The sequence below is a fragment of the Sprattus sprattus genome, assembly GCF_963457725.1.
Source record: "Sprattus sprattus genome assembly, chromosome: 14".
NCBI lineage: Eukaryota > Metazoa > Chordata > Actinopteri > Clupeiformes > Clupeidae > Sprattus > Sprattus sprattus.
The window spans coordinates 26,424,385-26,447,897 of NC_137912.1; the positions used below are offsets into that span (position 1 = coordinate 26,424,385).

At 43.6% G+C, this 23,513-nt stretch overlaps 1 protein-coding gene across 1 annotated transcript in view; it reads left to right on the forward strand.

Moving 5' to 3' along the window:
* tafa5a (TAFA chemokine like family member 5a) overlaps nt 1-23,513 on the forward strand; it is a gene marked incomplete at both ends in the record, with an annotated part of 59,152 nt that overhangs the window by 30,874 nt on the left and 4,765 nt on the right. The window contains one exon of the mRNA XM_080851742.1: nt 8,049-8,195. Within this exon, the coding sequence (XP_080707868.1) occupies nt 8,049-8,195 (147 nt within the window). The remainder of the gene's footprint in view (nt 1-8,048; nt 8,196-23,513) is intronic.

Here is a 23,513-nt window from a genome sequence, read left to right on the forward strand (position 1 = left end):
AGGCAAGCAAATGTTAAGTGCTAGCAGTACATTTCATGGGCTGTGCATTTCTTTTTTTAGATTGACAATAAATTGTGGCTTGAAAAGTGTGCAAAAGCTTGACTAAATTGTATTCCCTACATTTTTGAAACACTCTCTCTCCCTTGTTCAGTCTCTCGAGTGCTAAAGCCTGAAGATTCTCTAGACGTTTATCTGTGTATGGTGGCGTGTGTCGGAGAAGCATGGAGCGAGAGCTTATCGGACTTCTCTCACAAACAGGCAGCGCATTGGAGGAGATGAACTGATGGTCTCTGTCTCCCTCTTACTGTCAGCATCCATGGCCTTGAAGAACTCTCTCAACAGAAATGCTGCATCACTGATAAAGACGATTATCAGAAATTCATTAAGAGAGTTCCTATGGAGGTACTCTTAGGAGCGAGGTCAACATCCAGTTTTTTAGGACAGTTCATTTTGCTGAGAAAAGGGTTGAATGTATCAATTCAATTCAATTTAATGTATATAGCGCCAAATCAATGAAATTGTCTCAAGGAGCTTTACAGAGCCCAGAGCTTAAACCCTCCTAGAGCAAGCACAAGGAGCAAGGCACAGCTCCATCTAAACAGGAAGAAACCTGTCTATCTCAGTCATGTCACATCACTCCACCCCTTCCTGTTGAACTTAGCACAAAAGAAATGAATTTTTTTTTGCAAGATGCGCTTGAGGTAAGATTGTTGTTTGGTTCAGCATCTCTGACTCATTCCTGGCCAGATTTAGTGCGGTGTGTAAGTGTCTTTTTTTTCCTTGCCTCAAAGGCAGGTTATAGCCCGCATTGTAATTACGTCCCATGTAAACTCATAAATCTCAACGTCAACACTGCCACTTTGGCAAACCTCATGCATATTCATAAAGGCCTAAATATTCATGAGCAAATGTCTGACCAAACTCTGTCGGAACTATAATTGTGAAATATAACCAGCATCTTTTTCCTACAGCCGCTGCCTGCAATTAGGCTTTTGAAGGTCTGGTGCTCTCTGGATGTTATAAGATAACCTAGCATGTGGGAAATGAGACATTGATAGTCCGACACGGCAGTGGACAGCAGACCTTGAGGTTAAGAGAGTGGGAACCATCTCAACCCAGATGTGTCCTTCAAAACCCTAGCGGTCACATGGGAGATGAGGTACCTCTCTGTTCGAGAGCTCATACCAGCACACTGCACTGAGACCAGCACGTATCACAGCACAACCTCTCAAATTACCAGTGGGCTTAGATTGGTATGGGTAAGTGCTCTTCAAAAGCCCTTTTAAAAATATTACTCCCCTCATTATACAAACAGCTCTTTCAGATATTTATTTATTTGCTTGGTTATTTCGAGGGAGATGGATAACAGAGCAGGGGGAGTTTGCAGAATCGCCATTGAAGTCACTAAGATACATATCAGATGAGTTGTGCCCAGTAGCCAATGTGAACGCTGTCACTCCGTCAATTGTCAGAGTGATTACTGTGATGATTAAGGGTGCTTCATGGAGCTCATTTGAATTCCTCAAACTGGCTGGGGTGGATTTGTGACCTGTCGATGAACTGGCAGCCCAAGGGTGTAGAGCTACGGACAGAAACTGGACTCGTTTATATTTTTTTTTACAAACTCTGTGACATTAATTTTGCTGCACATTTTGCCAGACAATGAATCAAAAAGGTCAACTGGGCAGTGTCAGTCCTGTTTTTCAGAGTTTTTCACTGATTGATTTCCCCCAGTCCAGTAATTTGATTGCTGCAGATTGTGTTTAATTCTCACAACTTGTTTTGTTACACATTTCATAATTACATGCTTCAACAACCAGTTGGCTCGGATCCTTTCATAGGCAATTTCATGGTGTTCTGTCAAATTTCCTGCTTGCTTTTGTTAACTTCCACTATGTTGTCCACTACAGATGAATGTTGAACACCTCAAACCCACAGTTCCTAGGAAGTACAACAGGAAGTACAACATCTTGATTTGCCTTAGCCTCTGTTTTGTTGTGGTTGTTTTCTAAAAGAGGAGGCATGTAGCTCATATCTGTTAATGTTTTATTGAGGGTTTGGAGGTTTAGGGCTAAGAGTAAGAGCAGGAGCGAGAGAGGCCAACAGAAGGAGGGAGGATGTGAGAGTCTTTATCATACAGCTGAGGCTGAGAGTGCAGAGCAGCTGAATGAGGAGGAGATTAAAGACAGACCGTTTCGAGGCGGCATTCAATCACTGCAGTCCGGGAGTCTTCCCACAGCATGCTGATGAGGCCCAATGAATGGACTCATGGACTCCTGCTCCCACACTGCTCGGCCAAGGGTGATTATTGCTTATATGCCACAGATAAATTGCCCTACCTTTGGGCGTCCGGGCCTCGCCTTCTCCGGGCCTGCCGCGGGGGGTGAGAAATGGGCCTGGTTCCACACGGGAAGGGCTCTAACCTGGGGGAAAACATGCAGCGTTTAAGGTGCACTGCCAGCGTGGCCCATTTGCGGATCCTCTGGGACTGTAAATGCACTTAATTACAGAACAGCAGCATCTATGAATGTGTGCAGTGGCAAGACGGTTGGAAGAAGGGAAGGGTGGGGGGTGGATTTGTTCTTCCCCACCCCCACCCCCCTCTCCCTGTACCCGCCTCTGGAGTTCTTATTTCTGCACTCATTCTTTAGATAAGCACACACTGCAGTGTTTCTAGATAGCAATCTATAAAGAGTGATTATTTGCCATTACAATTAAGTAAGGTTTCGTTCTCCTTTTTTCCTCTTCTTTCATTTTAAGCCTCAACACATCCTGTTTCACGACCATCGTTAAAAAGCGCAGAGCTAAAGAACACAGTAGAGACTGTGTAACCACAATTCTGAAACAAAGCTGTCATACTTCAGTGTAGTCAGTGATGCGCTAACTCTGCGGCTCCAATTAAGTGTGTGTGCATGAACGCTTGTGTGTGTGAAGATATGTTTGTGCATGTGCATCAGTCTGTGTGTTTGTGAATGTGTGTGTGTGTGTGTGTGTGTGTGTGTGTGTGTGTGTGTATGTGTGTGTGTGTGTGTGTGTGTGTGTGTGTGTGTGTGTGTGTCTGTGTGTGTCTGTGTGTGTCTGTGTGTGTGTGCATGAACGCTTGTGTGTATGAAGATATGTTTGTGCATGTGCATGAGTCTGTAAGTGTGTGGGTGTGCTTGGGCGTGCTTGTTTGTGTGTGCGCATGTGTGTTTGTGTGTGTGTGTGTGTGTGTGTGTGTGTGTGTGTGTTTGTTTGTTTCTTTGTTTGTGTGGGTTCACAATGGAAAGAGGGACATTGAGGGAAAATCAAATCACCTCTTGGAAACGTTCCAGTAGTCACTGAAGCGTACCGAACAACTGACTTTGCTTGAAATGGATTGGATAGACAGGACTTTCACTTCATGTGACGAGAGCGGTTGTAACGAGAGTTGTCTGCGGAACTTTTCCGAATTCTGGCAGCTTTGACAGAGCTGTAATGATTCTGCGTGGCTGTAAAAGGCTGGGTCTGAAGCCTGTTGTGTGATAAACTGCACTTTGAATCCAGCTGAATCAGTGATGGGGAAAATGCTCACACACACTGTAAGTTGAGGTTTTCTTGGCCCCCGCCCAACATCCATATCCTATCCCTCTGCGCTGCATTCGTCACTGACATGTTGTACTGTATGGGCAGCAGATGTGCTGTTTCCTGCTGGCTGGGCACTGGCAGCGAAATTGGAGTCGGTGTGCGGCTGCCGGCAGTCGACTGCTATCAGAACCAGGGATGTGCTGTGCCGAGAAGCTGTGCTGGCTCTCGACTGGCCTGATTAGGCTTGTTAAAGGCATCATTTAAAGCTACCCCACCAGGCCAGAGGGTAGGCAACGGCATCAAGGTTTCACTAATTCAGCGTTCCTATCCAAATTGTATTTTGGGTGCACAGCTTGCTGTTTGGCTTTTCTCTGAACATCTGTATATTGATTTAGTCATTCTCGAAAGGTGCCAGCACATCACTGTCAGTCTGCTAATGCCAGGCAAGGCTGTGGAGTGCTGTACAGAGAGACCATTGTTAGGACAGACAAACTACTACAAACATATTTTGTACTGCAGATATTATTATTTGGGAGATTGGTGAGACTGCAGAGAATATTGGCAAGGTTGTGTGTGTGCATGTGTCTGTGTGTGTGTGTGTGTGTGTGTGTGTGTGTGTGTGTGTGTGTGTGTGTGTGTGTGTGTGTGTGAGTGTGTGTGTTTTGTCGATGTGTTTTTCTGGACGGTTCGTTGTGAGGGAAGACGAGAGGATGTTAGGGAGACCAAATATCCATTCTCAAATCCCTCTGCAAATACTGTGCTCTAATGAACTACTGGCAACAAGCATTGCTACCACTGCAGTCATAATTAACTGTGTCTCTTCAGTCTGTTAGCATTTCAATTATTTCTACTGCTAATGTTTTAATACATACATTGAGTATTTTGAGAAATCTTTGGAAAACCAAACACTGTTCTTAAATTAGATACAGCAATAATATAGTTTTAATATAGTATACCACAAGTTTAATTTAATTATTAATTTAGTTTTGCATTTTGTGTGGCAGATGGGCAAGTCTGACCCCCAGCTATCTCTGCAAAGAACCTCTCAGCTGTAGAAGCTGAGCACATCCCAGTCATGTGTAGTACTGTATGTAGAAAAGACACCCACCCAGAGCCCATCCCAGTCATGTGTAGTACTGTATGTAGAAAAGACACCAACCCACAGCACAGTCATGTGTAGTACTGTATGTATGTAGAAAAGACACCAACCCACAGCACAGTCATGTGTAGTACTGTATGTATGTAAAAAAGACACCAACCCACAGCACAGTCATGTGTAGTACTGTATGTATGTAGAAAAGACACCGACCCACAGCACAGTCATGTGTAGTACTGTATGTATGTAGAAAAGACACCGACCCACAGCACAGTCATGTGTAGTACTGTATGTATGTAGAAAAGACACCGACCCACAGCACAGTCATGTGTAGTACTGTATGTAGGAAAGACACCGACCCACAGCACAGTCATGTGTAGTACTGTATGTATGTAGAAAAGACACCGACCCACAGCACAGTCATGTGTAGTACTGTATGTAGGAAAGACACCGACCCAGAGTCATGGGCTCAGGTCTATCTGCTGTAAAGCACATTGTTATTTTGTAGCTGAAGGCTGTGAGAAGGAGAAGGAGAAGGAAAAGGAGAATGAGAGGTCTTACCTCACTAACCACAATCTTTTAAAGTTTGTGCCCATGCACAGGAAAATGAATCAGCCATATGTTTATTTTTAATGCCATTTAGGTTTCTAATGGGTGGACAATCAGGTGTCCTTCTTTTTCAAAGGGCTGTGCAATTACAGAGGCTGCTGCTGTTTTATAAGTGACTTCCTGCTGCTCAGCTTTTTTAAAAATGTGTCAAGGAGAATGCAAACCACTCAAGTTTTAAATAGTGAAGCCTGAGATTCAGCAGGACTGTGCTATTAACCTGAAGTCTGCATGTATGCATGGACAGGTCCAAGAGGAGATAAGTGCATGGGTACCGACGGCCTCAGGATCACGGATCTGTGGAGACCAAAATTCGGCAGTCTGTCCAAATGTGACAATAAAGCCTGATTTGGTTTTGGGCTCGTATGGTGAACATTTGTCAAATGACTGTAATGGAAGGAAAAGTCAATGTGTTGTGTCTGAATATGTGTGGATGTATGTATTTCTGCTCCCTCAGGAGCAAGGCTGATTTCCTGGCATGTAATGATATTGACTGCAGTATATTAGTTTGACAGCTATCCTTGACGGGGGGAAACCGTAATGGAACATAATGGGTTTGTTGATTTAGAAGAATTGATGAAAGTATAACATCAAACATCTCACAAGACAGCATAGCCTATAGAGCTTTACTCATAGCGCTCGAACCTCAGATCAAACTGAGGTCATCTAAGGTAAATTAACTGAAGGGGCAAACATATCTGTTGGGTAGCCTCTCATCTTGTCAGTAATTTCGCAATATACAATCCAGATTCCTAGAACCCAGTAATGATCTAATATATTCTTAGCTCAGGGCACAAGCAAGGACTACATGCGGTGATGCAGTGATCTGTCATATGCGGTTTATATATAGATATATAGACAGACTTTCTTTGTTGTTAATAAATTGTCTGGATCCATCACCAGCGGAGAGGGGTGATGACAGCAGAGGAGATTGCAGCTAATAACAGCTGGAGTCTTTCAGATGAGACCCTATTGCTCTGGGTATATTACAGAGGCACAACTCCGAAGCCACGCAAAATATTATGTAAAAAAAGGAATGAGAAAATATTTCCAGTGGCACACAGGGAAAATATTCAAAGGGAGCTGACAGACAAAACTCAGTCTGCATTCACTGCAGAAGGGTGTTGGAGGGGGGGGGGGAATCTCTCCCTTGATGCAATACACACATGACAAGCTATTATCTAGCAACCTGAAAGAAGAACAGGGGAGGAGGAGGAGGACAGAGTTAAATGAAGAAAGATGATGATGAAGAAGGAGAAGAGAGAGGGAAGAGAAGAGAAGAAAGGCAGCAGTGGTAGCAGTAGCTCTCCCATCTCTCTCAGTCAGAGGCTCCTGCTGGGAGTGACATGCAGGATTAAAAGCTCTTCATCACGCAGAGCAAAGGCGGCCAACATCACAACAACACATCACTCCATCGCCACACATTTGCATCCATTTAAAAGTGTTCTCAGTAATGATAAGGCTGATGATAAGTGCTGCCTGGCTCTGGGAAAGCAGAGAAAGAGAAACAGAGAGAGAGAAAGAGAAAGGGGGGAGAGGTGGGTTTGACCAACAAACAGTGTGTAGGTGTATGTACTTTTATGTGTATGTGTGTGTGTGTGTGTGTGTGTGTGTGTGTGTGTGTGTGTGTGTGTGTGTGTGTGTGAGGGAGAGAGAGATAGAGAGAGTGAGTCTATGTTTAGCCAGAAGATGACTTTGTTCATCATTGCTCACAGATCCATGCCGAAATTGATTGGATATTTCAAATAAACAAACATCACACTTGTTTCTTTATGACATGGTTTCAGGCTATATCTCAAACACGAAAATGACTGTTTCCAAGCTCATGTAAAGCTTTCAGACTTGATGTTCCTCTCGTGTTCATTGAGCATTTGACTTCAAAAAGGTGCAGAGGTGCAGACGTCTCTCATTTAGAAAGAAACGAAACACACTTGCTGTATTTACAACCTCATGCATCGTGTTTGTCATCTCTCCATCCTCAGACAATGTGAAAATATAGAAGCTATAGAAAGAATTCTGAAAAAAAACATGCTGTTTATGTCGAAGCATGCTTCAGGCTATGAACGAATGCTGTTGAATGAAGAATGGTATAAATGAGCTACTGAGATTAGCACATGGCTGTTTATGGACCAACATCAGCCTAGCACCGAGGGAACCGTGATTTGTACTGTGGTATAGAACATCTATGTCACAGAATATCTTGGACACCATCACATCTAAGTGATCTTAACATATAAACTTGTCTTGTTAGGGGAAAGGTTTTGTTTCTTATGTCAAAGCCTTGCAAGGCACACCCAGTGTGATGGAATCCTATTACCCTGCAGGTGACCTGAGACTTGAGTTAATTACGTTTAAAAAACCTTTACCCTGTGAAGGTAGGCCAGGTTAAGTCACCATTTTGACCCGACTGCCAATCAAAATAACCCGCGCTGGCACCAACAGCCGGCTCCCCGTGGACAGGACCTGGGGTCACTCCGTCAGCCACAGGTTAATTTATGAGCAGCTGGGGCTCAGAGGTCAAAGGTGCTATAATTGAATTCCCAGGATGCTGCTTTGATTACAGCGTTCATTTGTATTAATGCACTTCACTAATGGGCAGTAAACAGGCAGCACAGACATGTCAAATGGTTCCCAAGATAAGCCTGGACCCAAGACCATGGCTGCGTTTCAAAACACGATCTCTTTCCAGCAATACAGTGCAAATGTAGAGAGGAAAGTACTCTATTTCTTCCAGAGATGAGTGTGAGAGTGTGGTGCTGTTTTCTCTGACATGCGGTTCTGTCTGTACATGTGTCTGCAGGTCAGCTGGCGGCTGGCACCTGTGAGATTGTCACCTTTGACAAAGACAGTCTGCCACGGAGGACCATCGCAAGACAGACAGCAAGGTGTGCCTGCAAGAAAGGACAGATCGCTGGGACCACGAGAGCCAGGCCGGCATGCGTGGATGGTAAGATCGCTCTCTCCTGCACTGGTGCCAGGGCACGTGGCAACTCTCCCCTGTGAGACTGACTCCATGTGATTCCAGGCTCCACCCTAGCCATGTCACGAGCAGCATGCCTTTGAAGCCAGACCTTACAAAATGACATCATCTACAAAGAAAAACCACAGGAGATATCTTGGGCCCTGAAAATATACTAACATATGTCACCTTGGAAAATGATTTTTGGTAAAAATATATATATATATTTCATTTATTTTATTACTATGATCTCCTGACACTATATACAACCCAAGCTTGCAAATTCTTTGAGGTCGGTTGACATTTTCGGGGGTTGTTCGACATTACTACCAGCATGGTACTGTCACAAGGTGTTAAGTAAAGTTTGTGAAGCGCCGGTTGTTGTCCTGATGTGGTCTGGTGGGAGTGGGAGGACCTGTCACCACACTGAAGCACTGAAGTTGTGTTTTTCAGTCCGCTACTCCACCTGCCCTCACCGTGAGCGCGATGTGTCGTCCCTGAGTTTGATATTTGTGTCAGACCATCCTCGGAGCTCCTGCTCCTCACAGGCTTGCACAAGTCACGACTATTTGTTCTAGAAATAAACACGCAGAAGCGGGACACAGTCCACTGGAGGGGAATGTCGAATAGAGAGAGAGATGACGAGAAGGGAAGGAAGGGAGCGAGAGAGAGAGAGAGAGAGAGAGAGAGAGAGAGAGAGAGAGAGAGAGAGAGAGAGAAAGAGAGAGAGAGAGAGAAAGAGAGAGAGAGAGAGAGAAAGGGAGAGGGAGAGGGAGGGAAAAATGAGATTTCAATCATTTTAATCTGCTGGAGTTCTCAAGGTCTTGGAACTGTTGTAATATCCCCATGCTCCAGTTGATACAGTCTTTGTCCTTCATTCTTCGCTGCAAACTCCAGGAGGTCAGCTCTTAAGTAGGATAATCCATAGCCGCATCGCTACAACCTCGCTCAAAGAATATTTATCACATACAGTCCCCTCCACATTTATTTGCACGTCTGGTAAAGATGGGTAAAAGGGGTTAAAAAAATTCACCTTTAGTTAAGGCACACACTTAAAGGATGAGAAAAACCCAACCTTTACATTACAATTGGCACCCCTGCTTTTTGTACAACTTCCGTTAGCCAAAGAAACAGTAACGAGTGTTCTCCTATTACAACTTATCAGGTTGGAGAAGAGTCTCCTATAACATCAAGTTGGAGAATACCAAATAGGGTATTTATTCCCAATCCTCTTTACAGAATCTCTCCAGATCATCCAGGGTCCTCAGTCCTATCTTCTGCTATCTCCTCTTTAGCTCACCCCACAAGTTCTCACTTTGGATCATTGTCCTCCAGTTTAAGTTTCTTGACAGACGCAGCCAGATTTTCATTTAAAATATCCTGGTGTCATGGAGTACATGATGCTATTTACCACAAGGTCCCCAGTTTGGAGGAGAAACAGTCCCTCCACCATACTCGCTTGATTTTTGTTTCATCTGACTATAGAACACAGTTCCAGTCAAAGCCTCTGTAGTGGTTAGCTCCAGGCCCTGAGGTTTGTGGTTTAATGATAGGAAAGCTTTTTTTTTTGGAATGCCCTCCAAATAATCTGTTAGGCATTTGAGTCTCCAACAGTAATCCATGGGGATTTGTTTGACTCTCTTACCATCCTCTTCACTGTGTGAGGGGGCAAAATAAACTTGGGTCCAGCTCCAGTTGATTTCAACATTCTAGTTATTGCCCTAACAGTAGATATTGGCATTTCCAGGTCAGTAGTTATTTTATTATAGCCATTCCCTGTCTTATAAAGGTCAACACACGTTTCCCTTATTCGATTTGTGTTTTGATGAATGAATTCATAACCCAGTACCCCAGTACCTCATATTTATACTCCAACAAGAGGTCATTAATTTCTGCTTGAAAGTTAGAGCTCATGTGTCTTTAAGCTCCCCCTCCAAATGAGCCCAGTGGGCTCTGATTGGTCAGCTAGGCAAGAAAGAATTGTGTTACAAGATTGCATCATCTTGTAACAAAGGAAGGCTGGAATTCAAGCAAGGCATTTCAGCAGCTGAGAAACAGGGTTCCCGTGGGAGAGAGTTACTACATATACAGTATATATATATACTAGGGGTGAAAAAAACGACTACATCGATGCGTGAAGTCCCGTATCGGTTTTAAAATTTCATGAACCGTTCTTTGCCCGATTTAAAAGTTATGAATCGGTTCACAAGCGTTTGTCCCTCCGTCCTCGCTGGCCTGTTGCATTTTATCTCAGTCAGAACAATGACAGCCTGTCATTGGCCAAAGCCCGCATAGCATAAACCAATCAGGCTGTATTCTCAGTATTAACGACAAGACCTGGAGAGAATGATTACAACCCTCAACAATGCCATGCTAGCTACGCTATTCATTTTCAATGGCCGATGCTATGCTAGCTACTTCAACCAAGGAAGATACATCGTCGTTGATTGCGTGTTTCTACAGACATCCTCGGATTTAAATAATTACAAAATAATAAATAGGAGAATATTTGTATCATTAACAATTATGTTTAACATTTATAGTCATGATTCAGAGACCGAGCCATCATGATGTCCTAACATAAATATAAGCACTGTATGAACAGTTCAAATGGCAGTGCAGACATCCCAAGTCTCCCGGAAGTTCCGGGAGTCTCCCACATATTGATAACGACTCCCTGATGCCCGCAAATTACTTAAAATCTCTCGGAATCAAGAGCAATCGAGCAAGACCGCGCACATGAGACCGACATGCTCCAAACCGATTTAGCATCTGTGTAGCATGCGCACGACAGAGAGGGAGGGGACCTAGAGATTGTGCGTGTGTGTGAGGCAGTGTGCGTCTGTGCCTCAGGAGCATCCTGATTGGCCTGTTACGGTAAGTCAACCAATCAATTTTCAGTGTGGGCGGGCTTTTATCTCTTCTCCCGAACCGAATTAATCCGTTCAGTGTATCTAGGAACAGGGGCACCATGGCACAGGGAGAGTGCCCCCAAAACAGAAAATATAAGACATTTTACAACAGACTATACAAAGGTGTTCCCTGTCTTGTAAAAGTAAATCACAATGACTGTCTTGCACAAAACTATCTGTTGCAGTGATTTCAGCATTGCCCATGGTGGGTTAAATTACTATAATAGACAAGTTGAGGTGAGTTCAAAAGTTTAATTTCATGTGCATATTATTCATGCCAGCTAGTTGCCAGGGCTACATGAAAACAACAAGCTCCTAGACTTGTTTAAAGTTGCAAAGGAATACAAATAAAATAAATTAACATAAATAGGATAGTATTAGCAGCATATAATAAAAAGTAAAAGTAATCTACATATTTAAGCATAATTAACAAAGAATTGCATAGGACTATAGCCTATAAAATTATATTATGCTTTTATAACTTTTTTTTGATTAACGTTCTTTTTGCCCTCCCCCCAAACTGTCTAGTAGGCTAACGTCACGTTTGAGTGAATGATGAGCGCGATACGGCGAAATGGATGATAAAAAGCTTATGAATAGAAAGTTTACCTTTAAAAGTTGTGTTGTGCAAAAGAAGCGAGCTTTACTGTTGTCTGAAAATGTCAACAGGCAGCTGGTTGAAAGCACAGAAGTAGTTGGCTTACCTTTTATTGGTAACCTAACTGTTACGGTATTGTTTTTGAAATAGGAGGCCTGACTTCTATGTTCACATCAAACTTGAAAAAAAAAATATTAAGCCATGGTTTAACTGCACTATAGGCTGAGTCCTTGTTTGTGCACTTTATAATTTTATATTGTACCACCCTGTTTGGCAATGTTGTTTTTCAATAAAATGAAACATTGCTTAAAGCAAGCCAATCCACTTTTCCATGTTGATAAGAGCATTAAAATAAAATAAAAATGATGGAAAAAAATAATTGAAGGGACATTTAGAATAGATCCAAATTTGTGATCGCGATTAATTTTGATTAATTTAAACGCGATTCATTTTGAGTTAACTATGACAAAAATGCGATTAATCGTGATTAAATATTTTAATCGTTTGACAGCACTAATATATATATATGTGTATATATACACATAGCAAGACTAACATGCTAAAAGTTCAGATTTTGGGCTCCCTTGACAGCTGTTAATGTGAATCGTGTGAAGAGTGCTGTGGTGTTTATTAATGCCAGCCATTTTCTATGCCACACCAGCCTCCAAGAAAATTATGAATGAGTAATTCCAAATTTCCCTAATCCAAAAGAGCGACGTGTAAGCATTGTTGTGCCTCCCACTGCATAAATGCAGCCTCAGTTTATCAGTAATTTCATGGTCTCTGGCCCTTGCTTCAGCCAGAACAATGTGTCAGGCTGCTGATATTGATTTCTATTAAGAGTCGAGAGAAAGAGAGAGGAGTGCCGCTTTTGTCAGGTAATCTTAAGCGCCGAAACCACTTGACTGATTAGGAGTGCTTGTGGAAGTAAGTGCAGGATGAAATGATATCTCTTTAGGAGGTCCACACATACAGAGGTGGAGTGTGTTTGTTTGCCTCCCTGGTGCCTGCTCCAGATACTGATTAAAACCCAAGTAATGGTTGATGCTAGGCGTTGGCAGTGACTAACAGCACAAGGGGCGTGAGATTGGATCTCTGCTTGGCATCTATTCCTTGATAGTTCAAAGAAGAATGTGAGCAAAAAAAGCTTCAGATATTCTCAGATTTCTGTACAATGGTTGCCCTCTTGGCAAGATTTGCTATCAGTGCGCTATGCTTTACACACGGGGAGCCGTACCAAATTGTCAGGAATGTGACACATTTGAGCTGTGTCACATTAAAATGTCCTGACCGAAAAACTGTCCGTTGCAGTCTGTGTCATCATACGCATACATAAAGAAGAGGCGAAAGGTCCACTCTGTTGCTCAAAGCGGGTAGCTTCATTGGTTATGAAGTGCAAAGGGCACACTGGCAATGGCCACGTAGTCTTGAAGGTCATTGTATCCCTGACTCTGGGTTCTTTGTGTGAGGTGAATTAGAGTGAAGCCAGTGAATATAAAAACCTCTGCAGGTTCCTGTCACATCACAACAGCGCTCTCATATATGAGGCACCTGCTCAAATTCAGGATTGGATGCCAGGGCCAAATCATCACAAGTATCCAGGGAGTCCAGTCAAACACTAGAGAAACTAAAAACAAGTCAAATAAAGACCAGTTAAACCGTTATTAAAAAGAGTCCAATTATTTGAAAGTTGGAGGATTAAAGTTTTATTTCAACAGATTCACTGTAGCTTTTTTGTTTTTCAAGCCAAGACTCTATGCGCTCCAAAGCTGTCTTTGACTCAGGCTGGAGAGCACTTTACCCCTCGCATGTTCTCTATCGACACGCCCGACACTGTTTTCCTCTCCCAGGAACAATGTAAGGAAAATACTGGAGAAATGTCGAGCCATCACCGCCAACTTTCACTTCAGCTGAATTCTCGACTGAGCGCCAGTGCATTTGGCGGCGAATACGTGTCTGAACTGAATGCAATGCTATTTCTATAGGGAGTTCTTATCAAAGTAGTTTTTTGGTTGCATTATAAAAATGGTGTTGTTTTTTTTCTCGTCTGCATGACAGGCAGAAATGATATGAAAAAAAAGTCTGCATCTCCTACAGGGCTGCATTCTGACATCTGACATGAGAATTAGCATTGAAATAAAGAGTGTGGCTCACCAGCTTCCTCTTAGCACAGAGGCTTGCCATCTATTAACATTTGTTTTATGGGGGCTGCTTTCCTCCCAATTTCTTTCTTATTTTCTGGAGAATATAAAGTAGGGAGAGAAAGACTGTTTTCACACATTTCAAATAATTTTGAATCATTTAATTCAGTGTATTGCAAATGTCCCTACACATGGATACAGTAAAATCTAGATATATTGCAGGGATTGCATTTAATCACAACAGCAGGAGATTTATATTAGCTTGCACACATATAGTCCCAAATTATAGAAGTAAATTGGACATACAGCACTGTTCTGGGGTTCTGTTTCCAGAATTAAAGGCATCACTCACAATCCCTCCAGTAATGAGATACTATGTCTTCTTTATGTGCACTGAGAAGGGGGGAATTATGCCTCTCAAGCAGGAAACGCTCCTGTTAGTTCTAGTGCAGCAACATGCTATAGAGCTCTGGGAAGAAAAAAAAAATCCAGGCTTACCAAATGGTTTCTACTCGCTAATAAATGGCATTAACTCTGCAGATGGTGTATTGGCCCACCACAGCTTGGTATTACCATAAATCTGGAAAATACCGTGATTAAGTGCTTGCAGGTGTTTGTTTGGTTCTCATGTGTTGATTATATCAATGATTATTGATGTCCTATTAGTCTAATCCTCAGTCTGTTTCCCTTGTAATTAATCAATAATAAGGGCTGTTTCGGGGCTTTTAGAGGTTTACAGAAGAAGTTACAGCTGCTACTTTTCACTAGTCTTTCCATAAGCGTTTTCACTTGAATTGACTATTTATCATTAATTCGTTTAACCTGTGTATGACCTCGTATGTCAGTTGAGTCAATGACGTTATTGATCTCCTAGCAATAACAAGGTGCAGTCAAAAAACTACATATTGACTAAAGAAAGCCAGTTGTGTACTGTAGCTCAGGCATTACTGTGAGGGATAGCACATTCGAAATCAGTGGCACTTTTTAGACAAAGTGTTTAAATAAACAGGCTCTGGGTTTTTTAGTACCAATAATGCATGTTTACAACATTTATGAAGATACATACTAAGACCTTGAATAGGCAGAAAAGTGTTGAGAAAGTCTATATAATTTTGAAATCTAATGGGTAGAATTGTCACTGGCTGGCTAGAGGTGTACAGAGACATCATTATCTTTATCTGTGTCTGCTCGATCTACAAAATGAACTATCTCTCTGTATCTCTGTTTGGATAGAGGACTGGATTAGTCACATTAAATCTGCCAAATGTGTTTTCTAACCAAATATATATTGGCAATGCAATTGTTGTGCCTTCAGATGATTACATTGATTTAATATAAATGTATGACATATATCCACATTCTTTTTTTTTTTGCTGGGGGTGCTGCTGAGTCCATTGCTCGCTTCACACATCACCTTTTGCTGTGTATTTAAATAACCATGAAATACCTGGTAGGGTGTAAGTGGGCGTTTGTCAAGATTCAATTAAACCTATGGCTGATACATACAGCATGTATATTAAACATATAAATATTGACTGAAATACAAGGTAAAACACAGGTTTTTTTCTTCTATTTTTTGACTGGGACTCGTGTTCTAAGCTTCATTTTGATGTATAGGTTGCTGGGATTTCAAAGAAAACCAGCTGGCAAACTATGCACATGAGGCATCCTCCTCCTCCTCCTCCTCCTCCTCCTCGATGTGAGAGTCTCCCTTAGTGATAGTTGGGAACAGTCAGCTCTCGGCCTGCTGCCTGCTGTGCGCGGCGGGGGGGGGGGGGGGGGGGGGGGGGGGGTGACAACAGAATATAGCGATCACTTTTCAGTAATGTGTAGAATAGTCAAGTCTAGTGGATGTCTTGTTAGTGAAATCAAAGTCCTACATTGCAAACAGAATGGCCATTTTTATCTTGCGGCCATCCAGAATGATATGAATCGATTTTGAGAAGCAGAATGGCTGATGCACAGACATGTCAATCATGGAACTGACTCTTTTTTTCTAAATAATGATGGAAGAAATGGGGAAAATTGAAAAAAATGGTAATGGAAACTGCCATTGTATTATTTGTGCTTTCCTGAATAACGGATTGGGATTCGGGTACATCCCTAGTTGTGGCATCGGTTTCCATTTCCCCCTGTCACTGCCTGTTCATAATATGCCACAAAGGTTAACAATCTCAGAACATTACCTTCAACACCTACAGTCCAGGGACAGAACACCCCCCATCACACACACACATTCCTCCCCCTGCACAACCCCCCCCCCCCCCCCACACACACACACACACCCATTCTCTATGCCCTCTCTGATCTCTGGAAGGCATCGGAGGACTCATATTTAAATTCCTGCAATTTACCGTGGGAATTCTAAGACAGTACTCGCCAGTCCTTTCTCTTGCGGTATTCACGCTGTTCTCTTCAACTGGTGATGAAACCCCACTGGCACCTGGATGCCGCCCTTCCCTCCTCTCCAGCCCGACCGACCGCCTGCCTGCCGCATTGTACCGCCACGCCAGCCCGACTGACTGCCTGCCTGCCGCATCGGACCGCCAAGCCACGCCAGCGCTGCTCCTTTTGACGGCTCGCCATCACACCTCTCCGCCCGTGTGAAGTGCGATGGCATAATTGGAAGGGAAAAGTTCCCGTTTTTGAACGTTCTTCCAAAGGGTGCTTGGGCTTTTAGGCTGCAGGGCGTTAACAATTAACAATTATCCCATCCCCCCGAGGCCCATCATTTTCAAAATCCCTCCTGGAGGAATATGGCGAGCAGAGCTGGCTTTGCCACATGCCAGAATGCGTAAGAACTCTGCCCAAATGCCTGGCCTTCTCACCGAATCTACTGCCGTAGTCTCATCGGCGTGTGTTTGTAGGGCCCAGCCCTCTGGGTTCTTACCTCACTCAGGGTTATTTGTTGAAAAGCGCAGCTCTAATGGAAACACAGGTAAGAGGGGCAATCAGTACTCCATTGCTGTGTGATTGCAGCTCTTTGTGCCTCTTATACTACACAATTGCGCACTGCTCCATCAGCAGTTGTATATCTGCCATTAGATGAAAATAGATACTGATAGTTACCTGTGCTGGATTGGGTGACGTGTTTAAGATGTGCTGGGCATGGCACCCTTCAGTGTGTTAATGTACTTTTAGTCTTGCCATGTTACTGTGTGACTTACAAGGCAAACAGTGGGAGGCGCTGGCCGTTTCCCTCAAGAGGACGGCATGTGATAGACTGGCAGCATGGTATTAGGCAAAGGCGTGGGTCAGGGATGTCCTGCAAGCTTGCATGAGGAAGACGTGTTGAGAAAGAGGATGACGGAAGGTCGTGGCAGCTGCTGTAGTGTACGGTGTAGCCAGGGAGTCTGGAGAGCGTTGCTTAGGCATGATAAGAGGAAAGAAATAAGTCTCTCTCTCTCTTTCCCTCTCTTTCTTTCTTTCTCTCTCTCTCTCTCTCTCTCTCTGATTCCCCGGGTTTGTTATGCATTTAAAAGAGCCGTGATGTAGAGCTGTAAAGTGAATTTGCCATCCTTCCTTCCCCTGGTTACAACGTGTTGTTTTGTGTGATGCCTGAAATCATAATTTGGCTTGGTGAATATAAAAGAAGACCGCTGTGATTATTTTTTATTGGCTTCATTAAAACAGTAAGGGAACAGCTGCATTTACATGAGGCGGAGGTATAACGCCAGGGCACTCTATTGTGACTGAAATTATAAAATGCATAATTAGGTAGTCACTGTTATCTTTTTTTTGCCTGTGTAAAGTGCTCTTGACTATTTGCCGTGCCCCACTTCCATTGTGCTCTACATTTCCAAACAGATTTCTTTTGTTTGTGTGGATTGTTTTTTTCTCCTGCGTCTTTTGTAATTTATCTTTATTGGGTGGGTTCACAATTTCTCCTGAACATGAGTCATTTAATAATGCATGCGTTTGTAGCCTTGTGCTCTCCCTCCACCTGTAATTGCCATGGTTGTTCAGTGCAGCTGTGTTCAGTGGATTGAAACAGCAGCAGGTAAGAGGCCTTGGAGGTAGAGGGAGTATGGCTTACCCACACCACCTCTTGAATGGAACACAAGACAACTTGTCAAATTAATCTAGAGAGGGTCTCTGACATGTGAGAGGAGAACATGCATGTGTGTGGGGGATGGGAGAGAGAGAGAGAGAGAGAAGGAGAGAGGAGAGGGAGAAGGAGAGAGTAGGCTAAAGTAGAACTGCAGTTGTATTTCTGCTCTCATCTAATTGTTCTCTAAAGCCCTGCGGGAAAACTGGAAGCCAATGCTTGCTTTGTCCTTGGGATTGTGCAGCACGGCAGTAATAAAGGCGCCGCCCATATTGGGTCCCCCCTGCACGCCAGGACGACATACATCATTATCCCACCCTTCACACATCTGGTCCAATGGACCTCTTTTTGACCGTCGAAAGTGCACATCCTTTGTTATCATGCAGGGCAATTTCTGTAAGAGGGTGTTATGGAGTATTGCCTGGCAGAAATAATAAAAGACGGTAGGGACAAGCATTTGAAGGAAGAATAAATCCATGAAAAAAATACAAGGTAAATGAATACAAACGATGTCTCCTTCAGCAAGGAAGAGGCATAAATCACTTGTGGATTAATATTGGTTGCAGATGCAGGTTTCTTTCATTAGGTTATAGAGCTTCAAAGTGGAGCCATTATGATAACAAACTCAGTGCGCTCTGCTGTGAGTTAATAGTGTGTTCAGTCAGTGTCAGCTGTCGACCCATTGCTGCCGTGTGAGATAAGGGTGTTCAGGTGGTGCAACCAGGAGGATGGTGTGGCCGCCCGCTAATGGAGAACAGAGAGGAGGAGGGGGGAGGGGGTTGGGGGGAGGGGGCTGTGGAGAGCCTTCAGTGCGGTGACCTTTGAGTGGTCCACCCTCGCCTCTCCTAAACTTTGGTCATGGGTTCACGTCCACTCTGGGTCTCCTCGCGTGAGGCACTTAACCTGGAAACATCAAATGGTGATACCGGCGTCGAAGTGGGTCGTGCTTTAAATTGGACTTACATTGCACTTAGTCACCCTGGAGAAGGTCCTCGGAGTTCAAGACATAAAAATAGATGAAAATCAGAGCAGTGACTGTGACTGTGATGGAGGGGAATATTTCCCTTGCAAAAAGATATTTTTTTTTTTTGCAGACACAGGAAAGTGTTTCATCTGCCAGAAAATGTGACTCACGCTTCTGCTGCAATGCAATGTCACATCGCTGCAAACTGCACACATAGACACTGAGCACTGCGTAATTAGCCCTGGTTCAATAGCTCTATCTCCTCTAACCCAACCCACCCACCCCCCCACCCCCAAAAAAAGCCCTCCCTAAAAATAAACAGCACAGTAAAATGCCAGAGCACCAGAGACAGACCCAGTTGCTTGTGACACACAGCGCAGGGTCCAGCTGTGAGAGGGGCCATGAACAGCCCCAGTCATCTGGAAGAATTACGCACATCATTAATATTAATGAGCTCATTTGCATGGCGCCGAAAGCCCATTGAGGAGCAACATGTTTGTGGCAATCCAAAGTCATTTCAGGCAGCATTATAAGAGAAGGTTGTTTGTGCCTCCATCATTTTCTTTCTTTATGTTCTATTACAATGTTTGATTGTACTTTGCTCATAAACGTATGTCACTTTGTGATACAATATCATTTCTGAGTGGACTGCTGTGGTTGATTTCTTTTTTTCCATTAAGGATTCCACAGCTCGCAGAGACCCAGCGAGCAGGTTACCGTGCCCTAAAAGGATTTGTTAGAGATGCCACAGTCAGGGCTACAGGTCTGAAAACAATAGGATGCAAACATCCGGCATTTGTGATGGGTGAAAGCTCATCCATCTCGGATGAACTACTATGTCATCACAAATTTTGAATGGATAATGCTTCCGCAGAGGGAGGGGAGAGGTAGGGAGAGACAGAGAGAGAGAGAGGAGTAAAGCCCTTTGAGCAAAGGGAAGCTAATACCTGTGGGAAGCTAGTCGCCCCACAAAGCAGAACAAACTCGCTATGAGAAGGAACATGGTGCCGGAGGGAGCTTTTCCACCAGGGACTTACTGTTAGCATAACATAATTCCAGTCACATATTTGTGGTAGAGCTTTTTTTAAATCCAGCCTAATGAATGAATAGAAATTGCTTTATTGTGCATGTGTTGCATACGCCTGGCACCCTCCCCGGCTCCTGCTATACTCCGCTTGTCAGTGTCAGAGGAAGTGTGGATCTGTTGCTAGGGCAACGGTAGAGGAGCCTTGCTGACTGGGTGAGACCGGGCTCAAGCCTGGCATTTTTGAGATTCGAGAAAAGCCATGTCCTGATTTTCCCTCCCTAAATGACTGTTGTCCATCACCCTGGGAGAGCAGGGACTTTTAGGATGGTAGAAACTCCTGACAGTAAGTAGGTCTGATTGGTCCTTCTCCCTTCCAGAACAGACATCATCTCCATTTTAATGCCAGTTGCAAATGGATGAGTAACTGCAAGCCTACTGGAAATAATTCCATGTGCCAAAGCAGACTATTTCGGGGTAAAAGTAGTTTGCAAAGCTTCACCTTTTTTCTCTTTAGAACTGAGAGCTGGTCACCTGGTCTCTCACTTGAGAGAAACTCGTCTGTGTTGAAACACGGCATGAAGGTGTAATACTTAGGTCAGAGAGTTGTTTGTTTTGTGAGAGAGCACAACAAAAATGAGAGGTGGGAAGAGAGACAAAGGAAAAGAAAGAAACATGGGGGAAAACAGGAGAGAGAAAAAAAAAACAGACAAAGAGGGAAAATGACAGAAAGTAAAAATAAACAGGCAGGTACTTGGCTCAGGGACCGGCGCTTGCCGAGTCGTTCAGTTGCCTTTGAATTTGTCCAGGGAGCGAGAGGAATAATACAGCTGCCAGTCCCAGTCAGCGGCAGCCCTCTGACTAGAACATTCTGCTCTCTCTCCACTTAAACACAATGTGCCATCAGAGCAGAACAGCAGCAGCACTGCTCCCCTTCCCTCTGTGTATTTTTAAAAAACCCACCTGAGACTGGGGGGGAAATAGAGAAAGTTAATTCTAGTGTGCAGACAAAAGAATGAACGAGTGAGAGAGTGAGAGAGAGAAAGTGAGAGAGAGACTAGTCAGAAAGAGCGTGCGAGAGAGAGAGAAAGAGAGAGAGAGAGAGAGAGAGAGAGAGAGAGAGAGTAAGGGCAACATCCAGTATCACCTCCATCTAGACTTCATACGTCTCTGTGGGGTAGCGATTGATTGGCTCATTTGGTTTAGAAAAGTGGATGGCCGAAAACTTGTTTCCTTAGATTCAAATGACAAATGAGCTATTGATTAGTTAGGCCTTAGCGCACATGATGGACCTCATAATGGTGTATCCCAGAGGTGTGTGCAGTGGTGATAGGCCATGAATAGTTAGATGGTATGACCTGTACTAAGTAAACAGTTAGTGATGCATCATTGCCACTTTGAGCATCTGAAGTCCATAGTGCTCTGAAGTAAAGGCAGATACCATTCAACTGAAACCCAAACAGTGGAGCCTGCAAAACTATAAACCCACAGTTCATATGTATTGTCTGGTCTGTTTTACAGATAGGCTGTGGTTAATCTCTTCCATAGAGCTTATTTTCTGCTTTCTGAGATCTATCCAGGAACACCCCACAGTTCCTATATACCTCAAAGCATCACACCGGATCGATAGGAATCAGAGGCGGTCAAGAGATCAAGCGGACAAATGGTTTGGTTGCTGCCAGACTTGAGACACTTAGCATGAGCGAACCTTGGGGCATTGTTGCAGTAACCTTTGCTATCGATTCAAGCTGATTCCCTTAAATGTCAAGTTAGAACTGGAAGGCACTTGGGCATCCAGCACATTAGCTCACTTGCTGAACACTATAGTGGTGAGAATCTTTAAGCACCCTAGTAAATTACAAAATGTCATTATTGTTTGGTGGGCATATCCAATTACCGTGATTAGCATTTTATGCTGCCCTACGATGATGGCTCATCACAGCTGTATTAATCAAGCTATTGTTTTTTGTCAGACTGCTCCTGCCCCTCATCCATACAGAAAGGCCTATGGAGGGTAGTTGTCATGGAAATCCAAGGCTTTGCAAAGTGGAAGTAACAAAGTTTGAAAAGTATTTATTATGAAAGACATAAGCAAAATTAGGAAAGAAGTAGGTCTTAAACTGTAATAAATAATGAAATAAATAAAAGCTGTTCTGAAAGGAGATAGCATTTCCGCTGCAGCAGCAGCAACAGCGGGTTTTGAAGGAAAGATCAGACAACATCAGCGGCAGGGAGCACAAAAGCTTAGCGTTGCATTACTCTAAATACATAAATAATGCTCCCCCACAGCAGGCAGAGGCCCCTCTCATTTATTGTCTCAATAAAGCCTGTCTGCTGGTCTCTGCGTCGGTCATCCGTCAGAGCCCGCCTTAACTGGGTCAAGACCACTGGGGCTCAGGAGACCGGTACCGCCTCTCCGTCTTCAGAGCCGCACCACAGCTGGGACCTGGATATCGCTCACGCTTAATGGAGACCTTAACAATTCATCGCCCGGGCTCAAGTCATTTAACCATTTACCTTTGAAATGCGCAGTGCGGCCAGGCAATCAGAGGAATAGTATCGCTAACCGCCAAAATGAATTACTGCAGAGAAAAAGAAGCTGTGGAAAAGTCAAAAGAGAAAATATTAAAAAATAAGAACTGAATATTGTGCAGCAAAGTAGAAACTGTTGAATCCAAAGACTGTTCTTTTAGGAAATATGAATCGGTTATGGGCTTGCAGAAGTGTTTTGCCCCGTATCGTGTGATGGTTTCTTTTTGAATAACTGTCTTCACTGCAGTGGGAACCCTTGTGAGTGATCAGAGTTTATAGAGCGCCTGCAGGCCAAATGTTATATTCCTCTTGCACCAGTTCTAAATAGTTCTTGAAATATTGTTTGAGATCCCATTTCCCACAAAAAAAGACTTATCTCCCCGCCAGTAAACCAGAATGATAGGCGACTCCAGAGGTTTAGGGGAGTATTGTGTGAGGAGCCGAGGATCCACCCCAAGGAGATCATTTGCTCGTTTCTTTGATCTAGTTTCTATATTTGGTTAGTAAACCTAATGACTGCCTTCTCTGCCTTTTCATTACACAAGGAGACTGTTTTAGATGTGGTTAACATTTTGCAGTCTATGAAGCAAAAAGTCTGTATACAGTATAATGAATTAGCCAAGTGGTAGAGGTCAATGGAGATGAATTGGCTGCTCTGTTTTGAAAGATGTCAGATGGGTGTGCTATATCCTAGGGGAGCAAGTGTGTGGCAGAGCTGTGTGTTTTCCTCATTAACACAAAAACCATGCCAGCAATGCCACACATCTGTCAGCTAGATTATGAAGTGGGGAGTGAGCCTACTGTGCACACCTCTCATTAAGGTCAGTGTCACTTTCACTGGTTCCAGTCCTCAAAGTGAACTGCATAGACCAGCTTTTCTGTATGTTTCTGCCTCTGATCCTGAGTCAGTGCAGTGAGAGAATAACATATTGTTTTTTCTTTTTCTGAAGCCTCTGCTGACACAGGTACAGTAGCTTAAGGCTCCGGCGTCCAGCACAGATGCACTGGGCCCCTGACAGACTCCGTAGAGGAGACTCCTGTTCTGGTTGACATTTCCTCCGCTGGCTTACAGCATCTCCAGGCTGCA